Consider the following 18,315-nt stretch of genomic DNA (forward strand, 5'->3'; position numbering starts at 1 on the left):
CAGGAAAAAGTATCATGCTGTGAACTGCCTAGAGAGCTTTGGCTATTGAGCGATATAGAAATGGAACGAATGAATTAAAAAAAAACTGAGATTCAAAAGTTTGAAGATGCATACACGAGTGTTAGTGTGTATTCATGGTCAAAACTTGTTTTTTTTTATCACATGCGATACCATAGGTGTATGTGCTCAGAGTCAAAGCTCTTTGCCTCCTGAATGTATACGTTCTTGTTGCAGCATAATGTATGAGGACATCCTAAGCATTGCATGGACCACCTGCCTTCAAGGTTGCATCCAGCACCTCGACGTGTCTTCAGTGTATCTTTAAAAATATAACGAGAGAGAAACAAGAGAGCCCTCTTCCTATCTTCAGAGGCCTTGATAATTAAAACTAAATGTCTAGGGATTTTCCTTCACCCCCTTCTCCTTCCGCAGTTTCTCAGTCGTTCCAGAACATCTGCTGCTAGTGGCTGCTGTCTGAGGGGGGTAAAGCGGGACGCTTCCTCAGGGGAGCGAAGGATGGTCTATGCAGACCTCGTCATCGCCCTCCGCCTGGTTTTGCTACTCGACTACAACAGGCGGCGCAAACCAATCACAAGAACCCTTCCAGGGAAACAGAAAAGGCTTCGGGGCGGCTTTAGCCAGGCGGGGCGGGCTCCGTTCAGACGTCGGCCAACTATCTGCTGGGCTTCAGCGTGACTCCGCTGCTGAGCGGCGGGTGAGGTGCTTTTGCCCCGCTGTCTGGCTTTCCTTCAGCCAACGGCTCGCCTCCATCTGAGGCAATGAGCGGACACTGACGCCCCGGTTCCCCGTCCCGTTTCGCCGCCGCACCACCTTCAGCAGCGGCTAATCAGTCGTCGCCCCCTCCAGCCCGTCGTTTTTTGTTTGCGCGGGAAGGAGCCCGGCGCCAAAATGGGCGCCAAGCTGCGCTCGGGCTTCTACGTGGGCAAGAAGTCCGCCGCGCTGCTGACGCTGCTGCTGGCCGCCCTGCTCTTGGCGTTGCTCGTGCTGGGCGTCCTGTACGGGCGCTGCGCGCACGAGAAGGGGCTGGAGGGCGCCGGCGCGGGGCCCTCGCCGCCCAACGCCAGCGCCGGGCCCCCCGCGCGGCCGCCGGGGCCGTGGGACCGCTGGCGCCTGCCCGCCGCCTTGGCGCCCGTGCACTACTCGCTGCTGCTGTGGCCCCACCTGGCGCCCGGCCTGCCCGAGCCGCGCACGCACTCGGGGCGCGTGGCCATCACGGTGCGCTGCCGCGCGGACACGGCCACGGTGCTTCTGCACAGCGCCGAGCTCGCCTACCGGAGCGCCGCCGTCTGGGGCCCGCTCGGCCACGAGCCGCAGGACGCCGCCGGCCGCCGCCGCGTCCCCGTGGCCGAGCTGTGGGAGGCGCCCGCGAACCAGTACGTGGTGCTGGAGCTGCGCGAGAACCTGAGCGCGGGCGCCCTCTACGAGCTGCAGCTCGCCTTCCAGGGCAGAATCCACGCGGAGCCGGAGTTCAGCGGGCTCTTCCGGAACGCGTATCGGGACGAAGGGGAGAGCAGGTAGGGTGATGCTCCCGGCTTCGCTCCCCGGGCTGGGGCTGGGGCTGGGGCTATGCGAGGAGAGGGAATGGGAGCAGCTGTGCAGTTTAGAGCCTGACTTACGGAAGCCCCTTTTAGACGGGCATGCAGGCTTGTAGCCCGCCTAAAAGTTCTTTGGGGGGCGGGGAGTAGGGGGGCCTGGTCTGGTTTGCAGGCTTTTTAAAGACAAAATTGTAAACTTTTTATTTAACCCTTATTTAACTGCAATTCGTGTACATTCAAAAATTTCCACTAAGCATCGTCAACAATTGTTAGGGTTCTTGCCACCAGTTAACAAAAGAAAGAAAAAAAGAAAATCAAGAATAGCCTACTAGTAGAATATCAAGAATAAGCTACAATAGGAGTATTGTTATCATGGGATCATAGAGTTGGAAGAGACCATTTAGACCATCTAGTCCAACCCCGAGTTTAAAGCATCCCTGATAGATGGCTGCCCAGTCTTTGCTTGAATACCTCCAGTGACGGAGAGCCCACCACCTCCCTAAGCAGCTGTTTCCATGGTCTGACTGCTCTGACTGTTAGGGAGCTTTTCTTGATGTTCAAGCAAAATCTGCTTTCCTGTAACTTAACCCCGCTATGTTGTGTCCTACAACCTTGGATGACAGGGAACAGGCACCTCTCTTCTGTGTGACAATACTTTAGGTACTTGGTAAGTGTCATCATATCCCCCCCCCCCCCGCAGTCTTCTGTTTTCAAGGCTAAACATACCTATTTCCTTCAATCTTTCCTTGTAGGACTTAATTTCTAGCCCCCTGGTCATCTTTTTGCCTTTCTCTGTACCCGTTCCAATTTATCGGAATCTTTTAAAAAGTGTGGTGTCTAGAACTAGACACAGTATTGGAGGTGGGGTCTGACCAGTGCACTTTCTGTGATTTTGAAACTATGGGTAGTATCTAGTGTTGGTCCTACCCATTAGAGTTGGTCCGACTTAGAGTAGACCAATTGAAATGAGTGGGACTTAAGTTAGTTGTGAGTACTTCATGTCTCATTCATTTCAATGGATCTACTCTACATAGGACTAACATGGGATACTACTCTATGCTTCTATTGATGCAACCTAAATTGCATTTGCCTTTTTTGCAGCCATATCACACTTCTGACTCATATTCAGCTGTGACTGACTACAACTCCCATACCCTTTTTACACATACTGTTGCCAAGCCAGCTATCCCACCTTATACCTGTGCATTTCATTTCTTTTTCGTAAATGAAGAACTTTGCCTTTGTTAAATTTCATCGTGTTATTTTCTGCCCAGTCTTCTAACCTATCAAGATCATTTTGAATGTTGTTTCTGTTTTCTACGGTATTAGCTATCTCACCCAATTTTGTGTTATCTGCAAATTTGATCATCATTCCTCCCACCTCTTGAATCCCTCTTGCTGCTGGATTTTCCTTCCATAGAATGCTACTTATCAGTGCTCTGAGTTTATTAAAATCAGCTTTCCTGAAGTCTATGCGGGTTTATAAAGATGTTTTGACGCTGCTTCATGGTGAGCAGATTCACATGCTCTCTTGACTGCTTTGAAAGTGTTGTAGAAAACAGTATCATTTTGCATTTCTTGCAACTGCCTCCCGAAAACAATTAGTAAGTTTCAATGTTGCTTTGATATCCATATCCTTGTGCTGCGGCAGTGATGTTACAGGTTTAAGACATCCCAGTACTTTTATAATAATTTCAGTAAGAGAGGGAAAAAGAAGACTACTGATCCAATTGTGCAATCCAAGAGCTCCGTTTTTAGATGAGGAAAATTTTCACATGGGGAAAATTCAGTGATTAATTTGAGTGTGAAAAGAATGAATTCTTCATCTTGTTTGTCTTGCTAAAATAAAGTTTGACACAATGTGAATGAGTTTATACTTAAAGCCCTTCTCAGATTTAAAGGAAGCTTATTTGGAAATGCTGATATGCTGTGATGTCTGACAGTGCAATTTCTTTTAGTTTGAAGGATATTTTTGTTTTCAAAAGAATCTGTGACCAATATATGCCGGTATTTAAAAGAATTCATTAGTGTTGTTATGCAGTGCTGATGTTCCGGGAAACAAAAATTCCACTTGGCTGACTTAAGGCACATGCAGTTATCCTGAAATGCGGAATAAAGGTCAATAGGTATTCGGCTTGTGTTCAGTCCTTTTCTAAACAAATTCATTCTGATGCCTGACCTGTGGTGTTATGAGCAAGATGTTTGTTATTTATTTGTGCCATGGTGAGCATTGTTTTTATTTGAAAACTTGCTGAACATACAATCAATCTGCCTTCTGTTTTACTATGCCCATGCCAATACATGCTGTTTGTGCTTTTGAACAAATATGGTAAGGTCAGAGGGCCAAATTCACATGTAACCTTAGCTTTGGTGGATGTGTTTTTAGGGTTTTAGTGCAATTGTATTGGGCTGTTTGATGTTATGATATACAGTGTTTTCTGTTAAAATGTATGTAGCCCAGAGTATCCAGTTATGGGATGATTCAGAAATTCAGATAAATATAAAAAATATAATCAGTGTTTCCTTTTCTGTTAGATGAGCAGAGAGTTTTGAAGCACCCCCAAATATCTACCACATCCTTGACCCAGGAGAACTGACAAACAAATACAGTGTCATACAATTAGAAATATATTGTTACTGAGAAGCTCAGCCATAAGGGCTTTTTTACATGTGTAATTTATATTTAGTGTTATTGTTGGTATTCTCCTAGCACCTGGTCTAATATGTCTAATGTTTCCCTCTTCTTCACCCCAAAAGCTGATTGGTTTGATTGAGCTTATTTTTCAGAGTTATGTGTGCATATCTTGAACTAACTGGATGGGATTGCAGAACTGTGCATGCAGCACCACTTCAGAGGTTTGCATGTGCAAGCCTTGGCCCAATACTGTGTCAAGGTGATTTAATTTAGCCCTGTTCATACCTTCAATTTAGGTGGCTGATTGCATCACAACTAGAACCAACAGCTGCAAGGAGTGTTTACCCATGCTTTGATGAGCCTGCTATGAAAGCCACCTTTAACATCAGTATGGTTCACCATCCAAGCTATGTAGCCCTTTCCAACATGCCAGCTATAGGTAAGTAAAGAAAGGGCGGGGGGCACAGTAATGGTAGGGTGATCCTACTCATAGAAACAACAGCACTATTCTTATTAATGTTCCTATCATAGTTGCTGTAGCCAGGCTTGGAAAAATCGCAGGCACCTAATCATCCAAGTGCCTCAAAATGTGATGCTGGCACCTACGAATCTGAAAGGTTTATTCAGCCCTGATACTTTTTTGTTTTGTCTTTGTCATCATCTTCATCTTCCTGTGTTTGGCTTGCCGATTGTTTTACATTCCTGTTCTCTCAAGGTGCCAGGGAGAGGCAGTAATCACATCTGGGACAGATTCTCTCTTTTTTTGGTGAGTTGGCTACAAGCACCAGCAAAACTCTGCTACCTGCTAGCCTGGCAGGGCCAGTCTGGGAAGCTGGGTAGTCCTTTCTTTTGTGTCCTGTCAACTTGACCTGCTTGTAACCAAGAGAAAGTGCTGTCCTGTATTTGATGACTGCTTCCCCCTGCTACCACAGAGAGTGAGAATGTGCAGGTAAGCATTTATATTATTGATTCTCACAATACCCCCAAGTGGGAAATGGAAGCAGTACAAATGGGCTCCATCAACTGGGCTCCCCCACACCTCTCAGCTCAAAAGTAGTATGCTTTCCATTTCCTAACAGGATTCTGAGCATCACTTGGGACTGTGCTTCTACCATCCAGAGACTCTGAAAGAGCTAGACAGTCAAATGTTTTCTTTAGGAGGTGCTGAAGCCACAAGTGATTTTGGAGGTATCTGTGGATAATAATTCTGTCATCAAAAGATATGTTGGTGTAGAAGGGGAGGAGTTAGAGGGCTTGAGTATCTGTTGGACTGAATGGATTCTCCACTGAAGCAGAGTTCTGACTTAAATAATATGATCCCTGCTGTTCAGCAAAACAATATTGAACTATTACCGTCAGAAGCAAAATATCACTGCTCACATCCCAGCCAGCATGCAATATAAATATGGCATCATGGTCAAGCATGCATTTGTGTATGAGAGAGAGAGAGAGGACTGTTTACAGGGTTTAAAATCAATAAAACATGCATTAAATGCATTTATCTAATTCTATCATTTGTACAGAATTTTAAAAAATATGTTAATACCTTATATGTATTTATATTTATAGATGTATCCGAGTATAAAGATGTGAATGAGAGCACATTGAGTGGATTGTTGAATGGGACTACACCGATAAACTGGACCGTCACAACATTTGAAACAACACCAAAAATGTCCACATATATCACTGCTTTTGTGGTCTGTAACTTTGATCATGTCACTACAACTGAGAGGGGCAATGAGGTGAATGAAGCTGTTGAATTTATTACAGATTTTTGCAGCACATTTGCATCTGTGACTGGGTTTTATGTTCTGTGATATATTCCTACATGTAGTGTAAGCCACCCAGAGAATTCTGTGATTTGGGCCAGCATATAAAACTTGTAAACACATAAAGTATAATATTTAATAGTATAATAATGTATGTTTTGGATCCTGGATCTGCTTTCTGTGAGAGGAAGGGCTCCACTCAAGGAAGGGCTCCACTCAAGGAAGGTCCCTCCATCTTATTTTGGCGTATCCCCCCTCCCCCTATACCATAGCTCACCCCATTCAGCAGGTCTCCTGACTCTGTGTAGCATTTTCAGGGGTCTGGAGGGTCTGACATGGGAAGGAGAGGGTGGGGAAGTTTGCTTCTGGTAGCGCAGTTGATCCAGCTTAAATCTGGATCCAACCCCTATGTGCAACATCCCCCCACTGTTATAGTGAGATTTGGCTTACACCATATCAGGATTTGCCCAAGCACAGTATAACTGGGCCCACTGCCATTTTTCAGCAGAGCATCATAAGTGAATTTGTTAGGAGATTACTTTCCACACACCAGGAGCCCTCAGGACCCATACTCTTACCTGGAATGGCCCTCACACACTGGGTACTGCTGTTCCAAAGTCAGTTTACCAAGTTATGAGGAAGGGGAATGTCTCCTTTTCTTCTTTCCTACCTAGCTGAAGCAAAATAAAAGGTCCATTCACTTTAAAGGCTCAGCTGTCTTATACCGCCCCTAGCTCTCTGGAAAAAGTCTTAAGAAGAGCACAAGAAGAGCCATGCTGGATCAGACCAAGGGTTATTCTAGTCCAGCATTCTGTTCACATGGTGGCTAACCAATTGCCGACCGAGAAACCACAAGCAGGACATGAGTGCAACAGCACCCTCCTGCTGATATTCCCCAGCATCTGGTATACACAGGCATACTGTCCTTCACATTACCACAGTGTTGCAAATAAAGTTTTTTTTTTAAAAAAAGCCCTACTCATGAAGAGTCATTTCCTCTTGAGGATTCCTCCTCTGAAATTGAGCACTCCTTCTCAGCGGAGCCTACTGGCCTGCCTCTTGAGGAGATGATGCTCCTGGAGGCCAGGGGGCTGCATCATCTTCTGCCTCAGAGGCGGAATCCCCTGCCACTTGCAGGAATGGACCTGTAGCCATCTCCCGTGAGGGTTCAGGCTCCTCCTGGTTTTCTGACATGAGCTGTCCTGGTGTGCTCTTCATCTTCTGCAGCTTTTGCTCCTCCTCTGAGGAGGATTCCTCCAGTGGGGGCATGACTATGTAATACTCTACCAGCTAGTCAGGGAAGCAGCGAGATATTATTTGTATTTATTTTAACATATTGGTATCTCATTCTTATTCCAGCAGGACAAGGGGACATTGGTAGTATCCCTCCCAAGGCCTGGGATGAATATGACAAGTTGATTTTGTAGATGTATTTTGTAAATTTCTCCAAATCCAAGCTCTCTGTGGCACCCAGATCTTTAGAGTGCAACTTAGTGTGAGATTTCTCATCTTACAGTGCCACTGCATATTCATGTATATCTTGACTAATTTGAAGTTTTGAGCAAACAATTGTTTTTCCTTGGAGTTACCCTCAGAGAAGATGGATTTGGAGATATCACCCATGAAACAACAAATTCTTGCATTCATTCCATGTATTTGTAAGGATGAAGTTGGCCAAGAGGTTACACTTGAGAGTGATGCCCACAGTGCTGTAAACAATGCCTCTGAAAGTATGCCACTGCCAGTCCCATGCAACAAAGATTTTTTGGCACCATTTCCTAGACCCATCCAATTTGGGATATTCAGTTGCCAGAACGATGTAGCTAATTTACTTAATTTAACAATATTTCTGAATTGCTTACACTAAATAAATGTCTTAAGTCCTCATATAGAGGAAACGGATACCTTCCTGGGAATGCCTGTTGGAAAAGTTATGTTTTCAGCAGGTGCCGAAAACACAAAAGGGTAGGTGCCTGCCTAATTTGTAGTGTTTGGGAGTTCCAGAGAGTGGGTGCTAGGATACTAAAGGCCCTATTCTGAACCATGATGATCCAGATCTGTAGGTACCACCAGGAGGGTACTGGGAGGAGGGTATCTCCTGATGAGCGCAGTGACTCCTGATGAGCGCAGTGACTGAGCAGGCTAGTAGGGGATCAGGAAATCTCTTAAGTATCCTGCTCTTGAATGGTTTAGGGCTTTGTAAGCAAGTACCCCAAACCTTAAACTTGGCCCAGCAGCATATATACAGCCAGTGTAATTCCCTCAGCATAGGTGTAATATGCTGGCAATAATCTGTTCCCTCTACTAACCTGGCTGTGGCATTCTGCACCAAATGTAACATCTGGACCAACGTTAAGTGCTTTGTAGTGATCCAGTTTTGAAGTTACCAATGCATGGATCACAATGGTCAAGCTATCCCTGTCCAGGAATGGCCAGAACTGTGGTAACTGCCGGAGCTGCATACTTGCTAGAGCACTCCTAGCCCTTCAAGACACCTGTGCCTCCAGTGACGGCTCTGGATCGATGATCACCCACAGACTACACAACTTCTTCAGGGGGAGTGTAACCCTGTCCAGAAGAGACAACTGACCCAGTTCCTGGACATTGGAGCCACTCATCCACAGAGCCTCTGTCTTGCCAGGATTCAGACTCAGTTTATTTGCCTTCATCCACCCCATCACTGCATCCAAGCACCTCTCCAAGGCTTGATTCAGACATTACAGAGAAATAAAGCTGGGTGTCATCAGCATATCCACTCCAGATCTCCTGATGACAGCTTCATATAGACATTAAAAAGTACATGGGACAATAGCATAAATGCCAGAGGGCCAATGAGCATCTCCCCCAAATTACTCTGAGACTGACCCTGCACATATAACTACCTAAGAAGTCGGTCCAGGAGGATACTATAGTTAATGAAATCAAAAACTGCTGAAAGGTCCAGTAAGAGCAACAGGGGATCACCCCCCCCTGTCTCTCACACAGTAAATGTCATCTATCAGGGCAAATAAGGCCAATTCATTTCCAAAACTGGGCCTGAACCCAGACTGGAATGGCTCCAGAAAATCAGGATCCTCCAAGAATGTGTGGAATTGCCCCACCACAATTCTTTCAAGAATCTTTTCCAAAAAGGAGGTATTTGTGACCTGGCTATAATTGTCAAGTACCTTAAGGTCCTGGGTGGATGTCCTGAGGAGGGATGATTCAGCAGTGAAAGGATTAAGCCTCCTGCCCATTATTTCTGTCCTGGTAATGCCCTCCAACCCTTGCACTAATGTTGAGGCAAAAATGGGCTTCCCTGTGTAACTCCATCTCTAAACTGTATCAACAGCATACTTTTGTTTCTGTCTGAAATAATTATTTCTTCGCATACTGATAGATACGCATTTGGGCTAGGAAAACTGCAGTTCGAGAAGGATTTGCTGACTATGCTTTAAATATCACTGGACCAATCTTTTCATTTATGGAAGACTTACTTAACATTAGTTACACTCTTTCAAAAACAGGTATGTTTGCCAATTTAAATAACACTTACAAGTGTTAACTTACACTTAAAAACGGACAATAATTGTTATTGCTTGTAACAACGTAATGTGTTATTTACAAAATAATTGAGGAACGCCAGTGCTAAGCAAAAAGCTGTATCATTGTACCCTAGAAACGAGCCAGTTGATTGTGGTATGGCTTCTTCTAGCTAACAGCCTACATCTTACAAGACACTGTTTATTGTATTGTATATTTTAAAGATCTGTCTATTAAAATGATCCTCAAAATGGCTTACAATAAATACACAGTTCAGCAGAAAGCTGCCCAAGGGGCAGTCCTAAAGATGGTTGAAGCCCAGCTGAGGGGCTGTTGGATGCTGTTCTGCCAGCAAAGAGGGAGGCTGACGAGACCAACAGCACCACAGGTGCTGTTCTGCTGGTGGTGTGTGTCTGAGAGGGAAATGGGGCATGTAAGGAGTGGCGGAAGATGCACGGAATCCTTGTCCCCCTAACACTCCATCCCCAAAAGGAGCCCTCAGCTACCCCAGCACTGGAGCTGGAATAGTAATTCCCTCCCACTGACCACAATGGGAGGGGGGAAAGGTAAGGAAAAGATACCCCACCTTCTGCCCTGGCTGCAGTGAGCCAGCAGGAGTTAGGAAGTGGCAGTAGCCACTTGGGATCTTCCCTACCCACCATAGGTTTGCTCTGTAATTTATCTTTTTGTGAGGGACAGCTAATGGAGATGCTGGGAGGACATGACGTTAAAGCCTCTCTCCAGCTCTCTTGTGCTCCTGTTTCTGCCATTGTCTTTTGTGGCCTGTGGAGAATCCAAGGAAAACAGCGCCTCACTAAGGAGTAAGCTGCCAGGCAGTACTAGATACAATGTTCTTGCATGTTTTTTTCTGACCATTCTCATTCAATTTGATAGAAAACAAATTGCTTTCCAAAGAAATTCAAAGAATAAAATTACAGATAAATTCTCATGGTTTGTGTTCAGTGTTCTTGTGTTTACCTTACTTATGAGGTAGCCAAGGATGGTGTACAAGTGCCTTGTCTTTCATTCTACAATAATCTCTTTGGCAGCCTGTAGCCTCCTTGGTGGTGGGAGGGACGCGGTGGAAAAGATCATGAGGTAATTCCTCCATAGGGCTTTTTCAGTTCATGAAGCACAGGAAGCCCAGGAGGCTGAAGAGCAATGGATAGATGTGTAATAGAAAAAAAAAATACAGCATTCTTGGCCACCTCTCAGTGATTAGGTAAACGGAAATACATCACCAAAATAAATTCAAAATAAGTTATACAGCTCCCTGAAAAGACAGCGATCTCAGAAAAGTTTAGAGATTTCTCTTTTCCGACCCCCTAGAAATAAAGTGAAAGTGAAATAAAATTCCACTTTGCAGAATTTTCTCCCAATTTTCTACATCATTTTTTGTGTGGTGGCTGCCTTCCCCTTTCCTTTCACAATGTCTTGGAAGGACACTCAGTATGGGACATTGCGGAATATACAAAATGAGGACAATAGTAATTGTTCTTCACAGCATTGGAGGGCGCTGGTTTGGGGGAGAGTGCTGTGTTTGATGTAATTTTTGTCTGATCCAGCAAGTCTCTTTTTATGTTATGTATGTATTAATGGCAACACAAGAGAAGGGGCAGAATCATACCAAAGGAAGCTTTGTTTTAATAATGTTTTTAGCCACTGAAAATTTTGGGAGTTTGTGGGGAAGCAGAGGAGCATTTGGGTAAGCATGTTAAATATTAAGTTATTAAAGCTTCCTCTTTCCCCATCCTCTCTATTTAAACCAACATAGATCTGATCGCGCTACCTGACACGGTAGGAGGTGCTATGGAAAACTGGGGGCTAATGACTTTCCAAGAAGGTTCCTTATTGCATCGCCCAGAAGATAAATCTACATACAAGAAAACATGGATTTGTCAAATTGTTTCCCATGAGATAGTACATCAGGCATGTGGTGAAATATTCTGTACTTTTATTTATCTTCAAAATGAAGTTGATATCTTCCTAATAAACAGTAACTGCACAATTTCAATTTAAAGCGAAAATCAATCATGAGAACTGCCAAGTATCTTCAAACATGTTCAGGTGTAACATTTCTTATCAAGCAGAAGAGACATGTGGCATGTCACTGATGGAAGGCAGTTTTCATGTTTTATATATTTATATATTGTTTGTATTTATTTTTCATCTCAAAATAAATTCTCTAAGGGCCCAATCATGCATATTTAGACAGAAAAAAGTCCTTCAACTCCCAGCATTCGCCAGCAGGCTATACTGACTTGGGAATTCAGCGAGCTGAAAGACCTTTTTCTGTCCAAACATGCATAAGATTTCACCCTAATAAAATCCACAATAAAACAGTATAAAACAAGAACAGGAACTATAATACAAAAACAAAAAACAAATGCTATACTAAAATCCAAAGTTAGGTCATAAAGTTAAAATAGCTAGCACAGAAATCAGTTTTAACACAGAAAGAGCGTTTAATAACCCTCCAAAACTAAAACCAACCAATTCTAATAACATAGAGCTAATGAAATTAATAACATTGAATCACTGTATGGCATAACAGCAGCAAAGAAAGTATCCTGATATTTCGAATGAGATTAATAAAAGCAGTGTGGCCTTTTTATACTCTTTTAGCAGAGTGTTCAGTGAAAAAGGTCTCGTGTCATGCAATCCTAAGTATGTCTACTCATAAATCAGCCCCATTGAACTCAATGGGACTTAGTCTTAGGTTTGTTTGTCTCCTTGGGATGCGTTTTTGGACTGGAATAAGTGTGTATAGGATTGCAGCTTAATATATACAATATATTGATTAATGAATGTCTAGTTTTTACTTTCTGGTTATGCAGTTAGATAAATGCAAGCAATGAGCTGCACTGCTGCAAGGACAGCAGAATTGTCTACCAGGTGAGTGAGGCTCTTTGCTTCTCTTGCCGCAACTTCCCCCACCCCCATTACTTATGAAGGAGCATGACATAGTGTTGCACAAATAGAATGCTGCTTAAGAGACCAGTGCCAGAAGTAAGCCCTTCACATAAAAAATCTATGTCACACAGGAAAAGGGGAACTGTGCTGTTGCTAATACTGCATTAGTAACATGGCTACAATCTAGTCCAAGTAGAAATTGTCTTCCCATTGTCCTAGCAGAGAAGCTAGAGACCAGCAAGGATCAATACTGAAAGCAAAGTCCAAAGGCAGTACAAACCCACAAGAAAACCAGCAAAGTACAAGTATGGGGGCTGGAGAAACAGACATTGTTCCAACAACACTCTGCTTGGAACTGAGGACTTTTAAGCCTGAATGCTGGCGGAATCCATTTAGGAGGTGGAGCTTGATGAGGTTCCCTTGGTCCCCCCCCCCCAATTTTGTCCATTTTCTGCAAACTGGTCCAACTTGATCTTCATCAATGAGTCTGCCTCTCACTTTCCAGCCTCCTCTTTCAATCCACTTATTTGAGACATAATCCTGAAAAAAACTTTTGCTTTTTCGAGCACCAGAGCCTGCCTCCCCTTCTGTGTCTTTAAAAGAGTGCAACCCGACTTAGCTCCACTGGTGGCTATCCTGATGCTTCCAAAATTACTACACGTAATCAATCCTGGGCAAAACCTTCTACTCTCCCACCGATGTCTAGAAAAATAGAGAACTTATATAGGGTGCAGGAAAAGGATTGCTCCTTCCTCTTCAAACACCCCACACCAAACTCCATAATAGTAGAAGCATCCCAATCGAAGATGAGATGAAAGCCTCACTCTGCCACTGTGGATTCAGATGAAAGGAAATTAGATTCAATGGGATGCAGGATTTATTCTACAGCCCTGGCCATCCATGTGGCAATCTACGAGGCATACATGGCAGCCTACCAACGGTTCTTATGAGAAAAAGCAGCAGCCCTCGTTATCGTCTCCCAGAAGATGTCAAAAACCTAGCAATGATATCCCAAGCCAAAGCCCAAAGATTAGCAGCCAACAAATAAACATGGCCCACCACATGGCTGACTGTGGCTCCAAGGCTATTGCAGCTGCAATGACTTTGAGATGTCATGCCTGGCTTCACGTTGCAGCACTCCACCAGGAGGCCAGATTGAAAGTGGAAGATCTTCCATTCAGTGGTGATGGTGAAGGCCTTTCAGTGCATCCACAGATGCCACACTTTACCATGTCTACAAAATAAAGACATATGGCCTGAAGATGGGAATAGGGTCCCACTCCTCTATGACCTACCCCAACTGACCATGTCCATACTGGCAGTGCCAATGGCTACCTTGGCGCCAACCTGAGGGCCCAAACCAAGCTTCCAAACAAGGTTCATACTCCTCCTTTCACTCAAAGAGATCATTTCAGAACAAATACCACCAATCCACTTGTGGTAAACAACCCAACTATACCAAACAGTGTCTTTGACTCCTACAATGGAGCCCAAGCACTGGCTCTTTTCCACCAGAACAGACTCAAATCCTTTCTCCATGGCTGGAAGTCCTTCACCACTGACAATAAAGTTCTTGCTTGGTTATGCAAAACTTGAAGCTTCTCTGACAGATCTCCTCAAAAGTAAGAAATCGCCCTTCCACTGGTCCGACTCCGCCCAGCAATCTTTTGAAGAACTGAAGCCAGTGTTAAGCTCTAAACCAATCCTTTTACATCCTAATCCACAAAAACCCTTTGTAGTGCAATCAGATGCTTCTGATTTAGCTGTAGGGGCTGTACTCTTACAGCTGGGAAAGGAGGGCAAAGAGCTGCAGCCCTGTGCTTACCATTTCCAGAAACTGACCCTTTCAGAGAGAAACTACACCATCTGGGAAAAGGAACTTTTAGCTATAAAGCCAGCGCTGGAAACATGGCAGCATCTTCTAGAGGGGGCACAGCACCCAGTCGAAATTAGAACCGACCATCGAAATCTGGAACATCTCCAGACAGCCAGGGCCATGAATCAACACCAAATTAGATGGTTCCTTTTTTCCACAGTTCAACCTCAAAATCTGCCACGTTTGAGCCACAGAAAACCAGCAAGTGGACACACTCTCCCATAAGCCGGACTTACAGACAGGGGGTGAGGAGAGCCCCACCCCACCTGCTCCGATCCTTCCTCCTGAGAATCTGGTGGCTGCAGTCAACTCCCAATCTTGGGTAGAGGTCCTTTGCAGAGAACAAGTGCAGGATCCTTTGTTCTCAACAAAGTGGTGGAACTGGGACTGGCAGTTGGAGCTACCAAGCCAACCCCTTTTTCATTGCAAGGTGGGCTGTTTTACCACTTATGCAGAGTCTATGTGCCTTCCAAAAACCTGAGGGAGAAAGTCCTCCGTCAGTGCTATAACTCATCCACTGCAGGGCATTTTGGATTTTCCAAAATGTTGTATGGGGGTCACTTGGGATTTTTGGTGGCCCCGAGTGGGTCATGATGTCAAAACCTATGTGGCCTCGTGTGACACCTGTCAACGGGCAAAGGACCCCATAGGCAAACCCACTGGATTGCTCCGTCCCCTGCCTATGCCCTCAGGGCCCTGGAAACTGCTGTCCCTTGACTTTATCACCTATTTACCACAATTGCAAAGTAAGACCACCATTTTGGTGGTGGTGGCCTTATTTTATAAAATGGTTCATTTGATATCTTGTTCTGGACTGCCCATGACCAAAGAAACAGCAGACCTGTTTTTAACTCATGTTTTCTGACTGCATGGCTTGCTGGAGGGGCTAGTTTCAGATAGGGGCTCCCAATTCATGGCCTGATTCTGGAGGAAGTAACTGACGCTGCTCAGTATAGAATTCAGGCTTTCCTCCACTCACCACCCCCAGATGTATGGGCAGACTGAACACACTAATGCCACACTGGAGCAGTACTTGCACTGGTATGTAAATTACCAACAGGACAATTGGGTAGCCCTGTTGCCTCTCTCGGAATTTGCTTACAGCAACGCGTGTTCATGCCTCCACAAGCCAAACCCCATTCTTTGCCAAGTTTGGATACCATATCAAGACCTTCCCCATCTTGTTAACTTCTGCTTCGGTGCCCACCACCCATGACTTTTTAGATGAATTGCACTCTGTGCAACACCTTTTACAGGACAACATTGAGCAGGCGAAAGCAGCATTTAAAACAGCTGCTGATCGACATCGGCACCCTGGTCCAGCTCTTCTCATTGGGGATTGGGTGTGGTTGTCAACCCGGAACCTCCCATCTAACACCCCATGTAAGAAGCTGGTAGCTCGTTGGACGGGACCTTTCCAAATCATGGCCTAGATTAACCCCGTCACTTTCAGACTCGCCCTACCTGAAGATTCACCCTGTGTTTCATCACTCCTCGCTTTCCCCCATGATCTCTAGAGACCCTTATTGCTCGGACTCTGCACCCTCACCTCCCATTTTGGTGGGGGAGAGAGGGGGTTTGAAGTTGCTGACATCCTAGACTTGTGCCTTTTCTGGGGGCAGCTGCAATATCTGGTGGACTGAGAGGGTTACAGATCAGAAGATCGTTCCTGGGAACTGGCAGAACATTTGCATGCCCATTGGTGGTTTGCAGGTTCCACCAACACTACCCCCACAAGCCAGGGCCCCATGGGGAAAGAGGGCAGGAGGAATTGTGGGAGCGGGGATGATGTCAGGAATGAATCTGAGCGTGTGGAGATGCCTGGCAGCTCAGATTCAGAATCAGGATGGGAACAGTCAGAAGAGAGGGAGGGAACCTCCCCAGTGAGCCCAGATACAGTGAGACTTTCTTCCCAGGACCTTGACACATAGATGGCACAGGCTGAATGCCTCCCCCGTTCCTCCACCATGAGAATGCAAGTTGGGGAGGGGGACCTAGGGCGTGATTTGAGGGACACAAGAGTCAGTCATAGAGAGAAGCGGGAAAAGTTAGGGCAGAGCTACAAAGCCCCACCAAGTTGGCCACTCGTGATAGCCAATGTGGGAGGGAGCCACCCTAAGGGAGAGGCATCCCTGTGATGCAAGTCTAGCTGTGAAATTCTTGCCCTGACAGCTGGCAATTTTTCTCACTTCCACTTGTATCCTCTATTGATATTTGTAGATGTGTAGATTAGCTAGTTGAATGCAGTCTAAGAGTTTCCTAGAATTTGCATTTGTAATGAAGCTAGTTGTTAACCAATAAAGTAGTGTTAGCCTGGAGCTTTGTTTCCTGGAGTGTGTTGATTGCAAAGCAAGAGGACAGAGGAATATGACACTAGATCTTCGCTATGCTTACCTCCACATCACTATACACCCTGCTTCTCTCCCTTTTCTCTGATTCGCCTTGGGCAACAAACTGTTACAGATCAAGCTTCTCCCTTTGTGCTTAGCCACAGTTCTGAGAGACTTTATGAAGTATATGGCAGTAGTAGCTGGCAGCACATCTGAGACTTCAAGGGATCATTGTTTTTCCGTACATAGATGACTGGCTCCTCTTAGCTCCCTCTCACCACTGCCTCACCACCAACATCAACATTGCTTAGTCACTTCTAGGATCTCATGGCCTGCCGGTCAACAAAGAAAAATCCTGTCTCATCCCATCTTGAACCTGACAATTCATAGGGGCACTTCTCGACTCCAGTTGAGTCTATCAATTGACTCTACCTCCAATTGAGCCTACCTACCAGAGGACAGAGCAGACACCCTAAGATGTCTTGCACAGAAATTAAAGGCTACCCCCCAATACCGAGCAACCAGCAACCAACACCCTCTCGGGCTTATGATCTCTACCACCTCAGTAACTGTTAGCACACCTCCATATGGGACCACTTCAGTCATGTTTCCTATGAATCTTCCACCCCGAAATGGACCCTTGGACTTGTCTCTTATCTCTTCCCAATTCAGTCCAGCATTTCCTGCACTCGGGGAAGGTTCCAAGACATCTCTCATGGGGGCTCGTCTTCTGGACTCCCTGTCCGTCTGTAACAGTCACCACAGGTGCATCCCTTAACAGCTGGGGAGCACACTATGGCTCACGCAGGATCAGGGGACTGTGGTCCCTTCGAGAGAGAACCCTACTCGTCATTCAGCTTGAGCTTCTTGCTGTTGCCAAAGCCCTACAGGCACTTAAATCTTCCATCAAGGGGCAGTCCCCAGGACAGTATCATGATTGTCTTCTATATGGACAAGCAGGACGGGATGAGATCCCTTCAACTCCTCCTCAATTCCTGAGACTGGTGCGAATGTCGCCACATTGCCCCCGTCACCATACACCTTGCAGGAATGTCCAGCACTTGCTGACTTGCTCAGCAAGTTGGGAAACATCCCTCACAAGTGGGAGCTCTCTTTGACAGTCACACTAGAACTCTTCGACATGAACGGCACCCCTACTATCGACCTCTCTGCAGTACTAAATACGAAATGCCAATCTTTCTGCACCAGAGCTTGTCACGACCCAGACTCTCTGGGAGATGCTTTCCTTCTTCTCCGGGGAGGCACTCTAACCTACATGTTCCCCGTTTTCGTCTAGTCACAGGAGCGTTGAATAAGACACAGCACGATGAGGCCTACTCCATCTTCTAACCGCATGATGGCTGAGGCAAATGTGGTTTGCGATCCTTCTCCTCCTATCCAACCACACTTTTCTCCACCTTCCTTGCCTTTTGGGTCTCCTCACAATCAGCAATGGGAAGATCAGGCACTTGGACTTGGATTCTCTATGTCTCCCTGCATGGGAATTGGGCAGTCTCACCAATTCTTCGACAAGGTCCTGGATGTAATGACTGCTTTATGCAAACCTTGCACCCGAGCCTCATATGCTGCCTAGTGGAAGCCGTTTTTGAAATTTCTCGCTCCAACAGAATAGGACCCCAAATCCTGTAGTTTCCCAAGTATATTGGACTTTCTTATTCCTTTGAAATCTAGAAGCTTAGCTCTCTCCACT

The 18,315-nt window shown here is 45.5% G+C and overlaps 1 protein-coding gene across 1 annotated transcript in view; it reads left to right on the top strand.

Annotated features, from left to right (window-relative positions):
• Positions 1 to 660: 660 nt before the first annotated feature.
• The window catches only part of LOC146352370 (aminopeptidase Q-like), a 66,854-nt gene continuing 49,199 nt past the window's right edge, over positions 661 to 18,315 (top strand). Inside the window, exons 1-5 of the mRNA XM_084833915.1 lie at positions 661 to 1,535; positions 4,488 to 4,630; positions 5,761 to 5,936; positions 9,343 to 9,469; positions 11,260 to 11,414. Of these exons, the coding sequence (XP_084690041.1) occupies positions 910 to 1,535; positions 4,488 to 4,630; positions 5,761 to 5,936; positions 9,343 to 9,469; positions 11,260 to 11,414 (1,227 nt within the window). The 5' untranslated portion in view covers positions 661 to 909. The remainder of the gene's footprint in view (positions 1,536 to 4,487; positions 4,631 to 5,760; positions 5,937 to 9,342; positions 9,470 to 11,259; positions 11,415 to 18,315) is intronic.

Source organism: Heloderma suspectum, chromosome 2 (assembly GCF_057233095.1).
Source record: "Heloderma suspectum isolate Gila_16-S chromosome 2, 16-S_ref, whole genome shotgun sequence".
Lineage (NCBI taxonomy): Eukaryota > Metazoa > Chordata > Lepidosauria > Squamata > Helodermatidae > Heloderma > Heloderma suspectum.